At 40.4% G+C, this 11,760-nt stretch overlaps 2 protein-coding genes across 5 annotated transcripts in view; one reads left to right on the top strand and one right to left on the bottom strand.

The window, feature by feature from the left end:
- The window catches only part of LOC105556992 (phosphoserine phosphatase), a 4,840-nt gene extending 2,317 nt beyond the window's left edge, over positions 1 to 2,523 (top strand). For all 3 annotated transcript variants that reach the window (XM_012004112.1, XM_012004114.1, XM_012004111.1), the window contains exons 3-6: positions 1,146 to 1,280; positions 1,369 to 1,514; positions 1,628 to 1,786; positions 1,907 to 2,523. In XM_012004112.1, the coding sequence (XP_011859502.1) occupies positions 1,146 to 1,280; positions 1,369 to 1,514; positions 1,628 to 1,786; positions 1,907 to 1,995 (529 nt within the window). In that variant the 3' untranslated portion in view covers positions 1,996 to 2,523. The remainder of the gene's footprint in view (positions 1 to 1,145; positions 1,281 to 1,368; positions 1,515 to 1,627; positions 1,787 to 1,906) is intronic.
- On the bottom strand, positions 2,264 to 9,604 carry LOC105556993 (ubiquitin conjugation factor E4 A). Of its 2 annotated transcripts, none has more exons than XM_012004116.1 (14): positions 9,001 to 9,604; positions 8,465 to 8,860; positions 8,056 to 8,382; positions 6,261 to 6,454; positions 6,071 to 6,181; positions 5,493 to 5,690; positions 5,314 to 5,431; positions 5,071 to 5,247; positions 4,832 to 4,977; positions 4,582 to 4,731; positions 4,207 to 4,450; positions 3,967 to 4,129; positions 3,653 to 3,734; positions 2,264 to 2,696 (listed from the first exon to the last, which is right to left on the bottom strand). In XM_012004116.1, exons 1-14 carry the CDS (start codon positions 9,508 to 9,510, stop codon positions 2,552 to 2,554), a joined length of 2,961 nt encoding a protein of 986 aa, XP_011859506.1. In that variant the 5' UTR covers positions 9,511 to 9,604; the 3' UTR covers positions 2,264 to 2,551. The 2 variants fall into 2 exon arrangements, with proteins under 2 accessions (XP_011859506.1, XP_011859505.1); XM_012004115.1 differs by having other exon boundaries at positions 3,653 to 3,857; positions 9,001 to 9,601.
- Between the last annotated feature and the right edge of the window lie 2,156 nt (positions 9,605 to 11,760).

Below are 11,760 nucleotides of genomic sequence, written 5' to 3'. Positions count from 1 at the left end.
GTGTTTGTTGACATCTCTCAAAAAACGATAGCGAACGCGTTCGCTCGCTCACCGCTCCCCGCTCGCCACCGTCTCTCATCGATCGATGCGTGACTCCACCTCTCGCTATCGATTTTTCAGAGATGTCAACAAACACACCATTTTGCATGCTGCCGAGTCCGGCCTTATTGGCTCAGACGTTTTTCTGAATTAGGCCGATAATAATTACGATTTTGTAAAATTTTATATAACTTTTCTTCTCAGTTTAACCCAATCTACTATAATCTTTGGGGTCGTCCATATCGAATTTGACACCCTGTATATACATGTATATATTCATTTCATAATTATACATTTTTAAGTATCTATTTGAGTGTCAAAAAAATAATAATTTGTTCAAGATTGTTTTAACGTTGCAGCAATATAAACAATTAATGTACAAACATTATCCTAGATTCAACGTAGAAAAGAGATTTGTACTTTAACATTCAACATTGCAACGTTTCAGCAACATTATTTTAACTTTCTGCGCTGTATGGGCAGCACAGATGGTTGCAGTTACATTGCAGAAACGTTGCAATCTTGCAGAGACATTGCAGGGATATAAAATTGCAAACTTTCGATAGCTAATATTGCAGCAATGTTTCAAAAATAATGAAAATACTATATTTTCTATTTAAAAAAATGTTTCTAATTATGAGAATTTTATAATGCTATTTCCGTTGATACCAATAATGCGCGAATTATTAAGTACTTGATCAGTGCGGTGTTGCTCGCAATCTCCATCTATTGCGAAGCGACATAATCTCCTTAGGTTGCTTCGCAATAGCTTGCTGTGCATTGAAAAAGGCCCGGATGTATATGTAATTAGTAAATTCTCTGCTTATGTACAACGACAAATTATTCCAAAAATATTGCGCTGCAACATTGCTATAATGTTGCACTGCAATCTCTCTGAGGGCGGACATTTCAACGTTGCTGCAATCCTCCAGAAACGTTGCAGCAATGTCGCGCAACGTTGCTACAATATTGTAATCTTGCAATGTAACACTTCTGCAATCTTCCTGCAATCTTTCTGTGCTGTGCGGGTTCACTTTGCTCGCAACGCGGATCGCTGGATCCTATTCACCGATCGTGAGAACATGTAATATGCTTTTTTTTTCCAGGACGAAGCGGGCCATGCAAGGCGACATGACGTTTCAGCAGTCCTTGTCCGTAAGACTGGGGATCATAAATCCAAGTCTGACGCAAGTGAGGCAGTTCCTGAACACGCATCAACCAAAACTGACCACGGGCGTCAAGTAAGGTGTTCACGTTTCAGAATGCAAGAACGAGCGAAGATACATTTGTCTGCGTCACATCTTTGAAAAGTATCGAAATGCATTTCAGGGAGTTGGTATCCGCATTGCAAGCTCGTGGGAAGCAGGTGTTTCTTGTCTCCGGCGGGTTCCGCTGTCTCATCACACCGATCGCCGAGCAGCTCAACATCCCACCTGAGAATATTTATGCAAACAGATTAAAATTTTACTTCACAGGTAAATATGTAAATAGGCGCGCTAAATAGGCGTGCTTTCCGCACAGGAACTTGTATATTTATTTCCTGGCGTATAACAATGTACATTCGTGCTTGCGCAAATGTATGTCGTAGGGGAATATGCGGGATTTGACGAGACTCAGCCAACCTCCAGAAGCGGTGGCAAGGGAGAAGTAATACTGCGTCTTAAAGAAAACGGCTTTAAAATCGTAGTACATGTCGGCGACGGTTCGACAGACTTGGAAGCGTCGCCACCAGCGGACGCGTTTATAGGTGCGTATCTTCACTTGAAAAATTGTCTCTGAATGTTATAGTACTCGTACTGAAATGATGATGAAAGCTGCACTGCAAATCAAACTATTTATCGTCACTACAGATCTATTTTTGTTGCAGGATTCGGTGGAAATGTAGTTAGGGAAAATGTGAAATCGCGCGCGCAATGGTTTGTCACGAACTTCGACGATCTAATAAAATGTTTATAGATACACGAATGTTTCCACGAACAGGAGGTTTTGATGTACTCGAGTCAAAACGTTTTGTATAATATTTTAGTCAAAGAGTAAAATGAAATCTGCTTCGACAAAAAGGATGGTTATGACTGACGGATTAAAGATTAAATTGAACATTAATCAATGCCGGCAAGGCTTCGAAAATTGTTCAACGTTTATAAATAACACACTTTATTCTACACAGTACATGAAATATACAATTACCTTTTTGATGCAGCAAATTCTAAAATCATGTGCTATCTATGTATACAACATTTTATTAATCAATCATTACGATATATAACTGTCGTAATCCTATAACCCTGTACATAATTACATTGCAAAGTATGTATACAAAATTGCTTTTTTATTTGCCACTTTAGGCAAATCAAACGTCAGCGAGTAGTAAAATTCCGATGAAACGATGCGATGAAATACGTATTTCCCGTTTCACAGATTGCCACAAATCTGAACTTACTGTAGCATAGTTGTCGCATTTGTAATAACATACAATTCCATAGTGTTCCATCGTGATATAATTGACAACAAATTATGCACCAGTCCTTAACGCCTTCTCCAGTTTTTTCTGCGAGATCCACTCTTTTATCTTTTGCTCAAGTTCAACATTCGATTTTACCATGTCCATGGTAAGTGGAGACCGATTGAAAGGGTCAGTTTGATCGCTCAGCAAATGTCTGAAATGTATTTGCAAAATTTTACATTGCGATATACGTGCAAGTTAATAATGTTCCTTTCTAATTTGTATAAGGGTGAGTACAAAGTACCGGACCGGTGAAATATCTCGACAAATATGGGAGATACGGAAAAATGTTTCAGACAAAAGTTGTACGGTTTTAAAAGGGCTATATAATGGTAAAATGAATTTTCGAAAAAAATAAATTTTTTATGGTTATATGGAGATCGCCGTCATTTTTTAAAAGGAAACACCCTATTTTTTATTATAGTATTTTATTCTACTAATTAATATGAACAACTTTTGTCTGAAACATTTTTTGATTTGCCTAATACTTTTTGAGATATTCAAGAGAAAATTTATAACTTTTTCAACGTTTAACTTATAATATCTCGATAACTGTTTGTCGGAGGGAAAAGTAGTACAGGACTTTTTTACTTGATTTAGTCTCAGGAATATGCTGTTGCAATGGTTTATGTATTGTAACACATAAAATTTACATACACAAAAATTTTCACTAATTGAAACACCATTGCAACAGCATATTCCTGAGACTAAATCAAGTAAAAAAAGTCCTGTACTACTTTTCTCTCCGACAAACAGTTATCGAGATATTATAAACTAAACATTGAAAAAGTTATAAAATTTCGCTCGAATATCTCAAAAAGTATTAGGCAAATCAAAAAATATTTCAGACAAAAGTTGTTCATATTAATTAGTAAAATAAGGTAATGTAATAAACAATAGGGAGTTCCATTTAAAAAACTGACGGCGACCTCCGTATAACCATAAAAAATAAATTTTTTTCGAAAATTTATTTTACCATTATAATAGCTCTTTTAAAACCGTACAACTTTTGTCTGAAGGATTTTTCCGTATCTTTCATATTTTTCGAGATATTTCACCGATCCGGTACTTTTTACTCATCCTGCATACATAATTCAAGTGCTAATGTACCTTGCTATAGTTTGACGATCGATCGTTATTTTCGACGATGGCAAGATAACAGGATCCGTCATGACAGTCGACATAATTGGATCTAGAAATTCGTCAGGAACGCCTATCAAGATCTCGTCTTCCTCGCGCTTTTGATTTGCGGCCTCCTCCACGCTTTTCGCAAATTGATCCAAATCGCCCAAGATTCCCACGCCACCAATACGAACTGCGATATACACACACACGCACACACACACACACATACACGAATTACTTGGATACTTTTGGCGTAAACAAGCTGCCTTTTAGCATAAAAAATACAGAAAGTCTCTCACCGAGCACATTGTCCGCAAGTTTAAACAGTTCTTGACTGTAAGAACGTCCGTCTTGAGACACAGCTAGTGTAAAGCTTTCGCTTTTACTTAGATTAATGTAAATCTCGCATATATTCAACACCAAATTTGCAGGATTGAACGCATACTCCTTTTGATCGTTCACCTAAAGATCATTTCAGAGATACACGAGATTGCAATAACATTATTTTTATTGTAACATTTACAGATTCTAAGAATTACCTTGAGATTTTTTTTATTCGGTCCTACCAGTTGCAGTAACAAGTAATTGAGCATGGAAGCGATACGGTCCACCATGGTTGGGTGGCAGAAGATTGACTTGATTTCGGTGGTCAACATTTTTATCGCCTGTATAGTTTTTCTACCTAGAATATTGTCAAAGCGAGCAATCATACCGATATGCTGAAGATATGCCGCCTGTTGCTCGCGTTCGTTTGGTGGCAATTTATTCCATTCTCCGCTTTCCCTGGTGTTAAGAAATAAGGCGATACTTAATGCAGTTTTTCATAAAAGTATTTCATTTAAGAAATATGACGCAGCACACGGAGATAGATGAAAAATTAATAATTCCACAAAGTGATGCGTTTTTAAAAGTACCTAGCCTGAATCATTTGCCTCAACTGTGCCATATTTGATAAGGCTTCGTCCAAGAGAAATACAGCATCATTCATTAATAGATTGATGAAACGCAGGAACAGAGGCGGCTGAACCGCTTCCATGTTGCTTTCCGCTTCTTGAGCTAAAGTACTGATAAGGTACAATTATACGAGATGCTTAATCTGAGAGTTGTTGAGGTTTAGATACAGAACAAAAATAACGCGATTAGATATTATATAATTCCGCTTACGTAAAGTTATTACGATGCTCGGCGAGTTTCCACAAGTAATCCATAACAATGTACATTGGACGACGGTAGTTGAATTTTTGTTCAAATTGTACACTCTGCCCAGTCATCTCGATGCTTACAAACACATGCAGCAAGTTGACAATGATCTGTTCGTAAATGAAACAGCACGTCAGGAATAATGATTAGTTAACGCAGTGAATCTTTTGACAATGGATCCGAGTCCGCGGAATCTTACTCACCTGCTGCCTGTGCGGATGTGTGAGGAATAGCTGTTCCCTGTGGAATGTTCCTAGGTTTGGCGTTGTCGCAGCTACGTTCTCGTCGGCAATCGGCAAAAGCGCCTCCAGGCTCTCGGCTAAGCGCGCGCGCAGATGCGGATTGTACAGGCGATGCTGAGACTCCATCAAAACTATAATCTGAAGGAAACCACGTATGACTTTCAACGATCGCGACAAGTACATTTTCGTTCTACCTCGACTTACCTCCGTCAGGATCGGATTCAGAAAACTCGGACCCTGCTCCTCGAATGTGTTTGGACTCAGGCGACGTAAGAAACACAAGAATCCAATGGTATTCTCCACCACGAACTCAGGAATGCATCTGTGGATATACGTTCGTTGTTTTACATCAATTCCAGTTACCGATTGCGATTCCGGCGTACCTTAGTGTAATTGGAACAGTTTCTGATAACGGGAATGTAACAGGCATATATTGTTGCGGCGCAAAATTCTCCTTGTCCTCTTCTTCAGTTACAACGTGCAAATTGACTTGTATCAACCAGAATGCCGTTATTGCGTGAAATTTCGCCAAGTGTTTCAACATCTCCGGCACCAACAGACTCGCTTTGAGAGACAGATACCTAGAAAAAAAATTTACGTTCGTATATGGAGGAAAGACCTCTATTATGAGCCTAGTAGGAGCCTAGTATGAGACAGTAGGTTTTCAATGTCCAATTCAGCCGCAATCTTTTTACGGAACGATTACACGATCTAACTGTTCAGTGGAAAATCAATTTTCCACCAAACAGATTACACTCCAGGGACAACAAATTCATGGTGAAGCCAACAGATGATGACTATTAATTTAGCAGAAACTCCGCGCTGTCTCGTATTAGGAGCCTATCTCTCATAATAGGGGACTTTCCTCTACCTTGAGGTACAATTTGAAACGAGATAATCGTAATCGCGATAAGAATATAAAGAGAATTGAAAAGTTGACATGCAAATGTGTTTTATATACTTGATCATCTCGCCCTCCATTCGTTGCGTTATGAGCTCTAGCAGCTCTGAACTGCCACCAGTTCGTGCATCGTTGTAAGCTCTCTGTATCCTGGCCAAATCTTGATTTGTTCTGCGGAATGGAAAGTGACGGTGTTTAAGCTGCGAGAGCAGTTGTATGAAAATCACACGATCGATCGTTGTTGGCTTACTTTAGAAACTTGTCCAGGATAACTCTGTAACCGAGATCTAATGCACGATGCGTAAGGAAGAAGCATTCCGTTACAAATCCGAATGACTCTGACGTTGGCCGACTCTCGCCTTCTGGGGTTGGTATCAGACACGTCTCCGAGCTCAATCCTTTCATATGTATACCACGTTGTAGGCTCTCAGCTTCGTCCTTTGCCTAAAAATGCCAACAGAGGGGTGAAATAATTTGTTAGAATACTAAATTGTTAAATAAACTGAAATTTGTTTATAACTTGTTTATAAAATGTGAAAAATCGCGGCAAGATATCAATACAGTTCTGTGGAAGTGTATCTTTGTCTTGCAACATTGGAGTGCACGCACTTTTAAGTATTGATCAGAGATGTGTTACTTACCGAATCAAAGAAAGTTGCGCAAACAGTGAAATACATAACAATAAATTGTCAAGAGAAATGCTCGTTAGATAGTAGATAAATAAGTTTCAATGAGTACTTATCTTGACAATTCGTTATATTCATATGTATGTTTCACTGTCCTCGAAACTTTCTTTGATTCGGCAGGTAACACATTTCTCATCTCAATACTTAAAAGTGCGTGCACTTCAATGCAAAGGTACACTTCCATAGAACTGTATTAACATCTTACCCGGTGATTTTTACAATTTTAATGAAAAGAAAAAAACTAACTCGGGGATCTTGATTCCCGAGGCATTCGTTTGGCTCAGACGGCACTTAAAGAGGATGGTTGCTGAAATGAAGATGATAAGAATAAATTCAAATTTATATAAAATATTCGTCTATAGGAATCTGTCCTCCATGCAAAAGTATAAGACGATTGTCTGCATGGTTGTCGAATAATTAATTATTAAAATTATACTATTGCACATTGCCAACATAGCAAAATATTACGATATCTGTAATTTAATTCTCGAAAGCATATTAAAAATGATAAGAATTTTATAAAAATAAGTGCAAATAATTCTATACATATTTACGAAGAATTTTGATATAATGTATATATATCTACATATATATACATATATGTTCTTGATAACTACGTAGACAAGTCATTTCAGTATTCGTCAAAATTCTTCGTAAATATGTATAGAATTATTTGCACTTATTTTTATAAAATTCTTATCATTTTTTACATATATGTATATTATATATATTTTTATATATTGTATATGTATATGTACGAAGGTGAGTCGAAAGTTATCCGCACTTTTCGTTCTACAATTTATTTACACAAAAATAGGGGTTTAATATGTACGTCATTTTTCAACATAGTCTCCTCCCTTGGCAATGCACTTGGTCCAGCGGTCCACAAGCGTATTGCTTCCTAAGAAGAAGGTGTATTTCTTCCAAGAAGAAAACCACTCTTGCACCGCTTCCTGCAAGCCCAGATCTTGCTCCCTTCGACTTTCATCTGTTTCGGCCGCTCAAGGATGCTTTGCGAGGTCGTCAAATTTCTACAGACGTAGACGTGCAGGGAGCGGTGCTAAAGTGGCTTTGCGACCAACCGAAAACCTTCTCGGAAGGTATACGCAAGCTTGTGCACCGCTGGACCAAGTACATTGCCAAGGGAGGAGACTATGTTGAAAAATGACGTACATATTAAACCCCTATTTTTGTGTAAATAAATTGTAGAACGAAAAGTGCGGATAACTTTTGACTCACCCTCGTATATACATTATCATTTATATATATATATATATATTTTCTATAAATTTGAATTCATTTTTATTTGAGCAACCAACCTCCTTAAAGCTAGCGTCTTAAATTCTTGGGAAAACCCACCTCGGCGCTGCAGTACGTGGGATCAATCCTCGGTACTTTGGCGTCATTCAACTTAGCGCAAAACGGCTGACAGAGGCGCAACAATACATTGCCTATGTTCAACATAAAGCCATCCGACACGCACAGCACTCCCAGTAATCCCATCTCCATGTGAGAGTTCCAAAGCTTTCCTCTATTTGCATTCGCATGAAGGCAGTTGCCCAACCATTGCAGGGTTAAATGGCGAAGCTCCGTGGAACATTTCAGCAAGGAATGGAAAACCTTGTGCAGAGCGTCGCTCAGACTATCCATGGCTGTCCAGATGGTGCCTTCCATGATCGTATTCGGCTGTGATATTTCGACAATGTATAAATCGGCAAACCACACAGAGCTTGAGAAACTACTCGACTAATAGGAAAAATCGCCGTACTTGCCGTAGAGGCTTGTCGAAGAGATCGTACGGGTCCTTGGCAGTTTTCGGTAAACAGCTTATGCTGAACAGCACACCCAGTAGCGTGTCCGAGTACGCGCAACCCTGACTTTTCTTTGGCGTGCTATGGCAAATAATTAATTTTGCCAGCGGCTCGATGGTGGAAAATGTGTTGAGTAGAGCGAACCACTGTTGGCGGAAGGTGAAGAGATTGCTCTCCGCTGCCTCCTTCTGGACAATGTCAAGGAGCGGAGAGAACGACCTGGCAATTATATCCTCTACATCACTCTCTCGATTCGCCGCTATTAATTCCTCTACTATGCCACTGACGAACAACGATAATTCCAACTTTGACGTAACATCATCCGTAAATAAAGCAACAAACTGGCTGTGAACCTAGGAATAATATGTAAATGATTAACAAGATTCAACTATTGACGTACATTCTGCCTTGGACATATTATAAATGGAAATTCTTAGCAGCCGTTCCGTCGCAAAGTCAACTGGCAGTGTTCATAGTCGGATCGGACAATTACCTCCTGGTACTGAAACAAATCCGGTTCCTGCAAGGCCGTGTTGGCGTTTCGCAGTACGATTTGACATGCGTCTCTCACGGTGTCCTCAAGGCCGTCGTTTGCTCGGTAGCGCTTTAAACGGCAGTAGCACTCGTAGAGGTAGGTTATGACCTGCGTCTGAACAACGTGGCCGTCGATGTCCCGTGCCTCGGCCCTGGGGTCCGGCAGCATCAGGCGCTCGAAGACGGCGTGCTCCATCGAGTCGGCGTCGACGAACACCAAGGAGGCCGGCGCGCGGCTGTCGCCGTCTCGACGCAGCGTCAAGCCAAATACATGCGCCATCAGTCGGTCGACCTTGTCGCCGAGGTCCGCCGGCGGCTCCATCGCGCGAGGCTCGCGCTCGTCCTCGGTCGCGCGGCCTGCGTCCTCGGCCTCGCCGCCGACGGCGTGACGCTGCGAGGAGAATGAGACAGCATCATTGTCCGTGGAGAACAGCCCGGCGAACGGGTTGCCACTTATGTTGTCGCACATGCTTGTGCGGTCTCCTTTCACAGCGAGATCCACGCGACAGACATGACTAGTTCCTAGTCCATTGTATCATTCGGCCTCGATACGCCAAGACACGTCAGGACTTTCAGATAGCCTCCCCGACGACCCCGACGACCCCGACAGCCCCGACTTCCCCCGAGGAACCCGAGTACAAGAAATATTCGAGGAATGCGGAACGCGAGCGCGACACTCGACAGTTGTGTGACGGCGCGCCGTAAATTGAGCGGCGAATCGCTCAACTTGTAGAACCGCCAGAGCGAGTGTCGTCGGTAATGAGGCACTGCTGTGTTATCGACAGGACTCTCGCCGGAAAACGTACGTGTCTCTTTTGGGGACTCCATGAAGAATAGAGATAAGGAGACCGAACTGACACGGAAAAATGTTCGAGAAACACGGCCAAATTGGTCGCTGGACTCTAATTTACTAATGCTCCGCTAGATGGCGCCTCCGTTTGACGGGACCTAGTGTGTGGAAGCAGACGACACCGGTGACAGCGCACAAATACATGCACGATTTTAACTCTCCCCACCACGCTCCACCCTGCAATCTCTCCTCCTCCTCAACTCTAAGCCAATAGCCATCGGGTACCTTCAGATTGCAGTGCCATCTATTGGTACCTAAAGATACAACCATCGGGGATCGGTTTTGGCCGCGTGTCCCGAACATACAGTTCGGTCTCCTTATCTCTATTCTTCATGGGGGACTCTCCCACGGTCGTATATACAGGTCTTGCAACTCAGAAGATTTTCAGTGGTGGGGGTAGCTCTCTTAAGCCCAATGTCCACGATGCTAGAACTTGGACCAAGTTCTAGCATCGTGGACATTGGCCTTTAGTCCCAGTCTACAATAGAGATTTAAGCCCTAAGCCTTAAGAAATTGACTAATCACAGTCGCGCATTCTACTCATACTTGACCGTGATTGGCCAATTTCTTAAAGCTTAGAGCTTAACCGTGCTTTCCAGCAAGCGACACAAGTCGACACAAATGTCGTTCTGTCTTTCTTCGCATTCAATGAATAATAAAGACAGAACGACACTTGTGTCGACTTGTGTCGCTTGCTGGAAAGCACGGTAAATCATCTATTGTAGACTGGGACTTCTTGGATGTGTTCGAAAATAGATTTAGTTACTGCCAGTGAAAACAGTATAGTTGGTAGCAATGAAAATTACTGGTGCTGCGTTTTTCTTGCGCCAGTAAAGTCAATAAGGCTGGGTCTACATTGGATGTCGTAAGTCGAATAATGAACTGTGATTGGTCAATTTCTTCCGTCACGACTTACGATATCCAATGTAGACCCAGCCTTACTGACTTTACTGGCGCAAGAAAAACGCAGCACCAGTAATTTTCATTGCTACCAACTATACTGTTTTCACTGGCAGTAACTAAATCCATTTTCGAACACATCCATTGAAGCAATTTTTAATTTCTAATATCGTCACCACGTGTCGCTACCCATCTAGTAGGGCTAAAGTCACTAGATATATAAAGTACCGCAATCGTCCACCATTTTGGCTCCATGACGCGGCTATTTCAAATCCATCCCAGACAGCACATGATATCCTATGGACGTCGTCATTTTCAATATCTCTCGAGACATTGTACGTCTCCAGAGATATTTGTACGTTCCAACTGTTTAATTTCTTTGCAGTATTGTATAAGATGATCTGCATCAACAGTAGAATAATTGCTATTTTTAGTGGTTTGAAATTGTGATAAAGAAATAAGGCATAATGCCTGCTTAAAATCTTATGGCACGCCGTTTTGCTATTTAATACTATCATAAAAATTCTACTACATTAAATTGATACTAAAAGAAAAAAAATTATAATTATGACTAGACATATTTATAATTCATCGAATTATTATTAAGCTATTATATGATTAAAAATGCAGAAATAAAATCATGTCTAGACAAAATATTAATTCTGAATTTATTTTATGTTATAACAAAAAATTTTCAGGAATTAAAATTATGTACATAATTTTAATTTTCGAATTTTTATTATGTGCATAATTTTAATTCCTTAATTTTTATTATGTACGTAATTTTAATTCGTGAACTCTCGTAGGAATTATAATTCCTCGTATTCGATGTCTACATGTCCCAGGTCGCCGATGACGAGGTTTAAACAGCGCACTCCGTAGTTTCAGGTGTCTAGATGTATTAATACTTTGAATTTGATATCTGCGTACGTATCCCAGATCACCGATGATGGGACCCAGGCAGTGTAG

The sequence above is a fragment of the Vollenhovia emeryi genome, unplaced genomic scaffold (assembly GCF_000949405.1).
Source record: "Vollenhovia emeryi isolate VEMERY1.0 unplaced genomic scaffold, V.emery_V1.0 DF939660.1, whole genome shotgun sequence".
NCBI lineage: Eukaryota > Metazoa > Arthropoda > Insecta > Hymenoptera > Formicidae > Vollenhovia > Vollenhovia emeryi.
Note: the sequence above shows the minus strand (reverse complement) of the source record. Positions and strands in the feature narration are given on the sequence as shown.

Bases quoted from the DNA above. Each gene is read 5' to 3' on its own strand.
- LOC105556993 (XM_012004115.1), bottom strand. From the start codon at position 9,510: ATGTGCGACAACATAAGTGGCAACCCGTTCGCCGGGCTGTTCTCCACG. The intron at 8,861-9,000 runs GTAATTGTCCGA...TATTATTCCTAG, and splicing joins ATTTGTTTCAGTACCAGGAG to GTTCACAGCCAGTTTGTTGC. The intron at 6,182-6,260 runs GTAAGCCAACAA...TCCATTCCGCAG, and splicing joins ATCCTGGACAAGTTTCTAAA to AACAAATCAAGATTTGGCCA.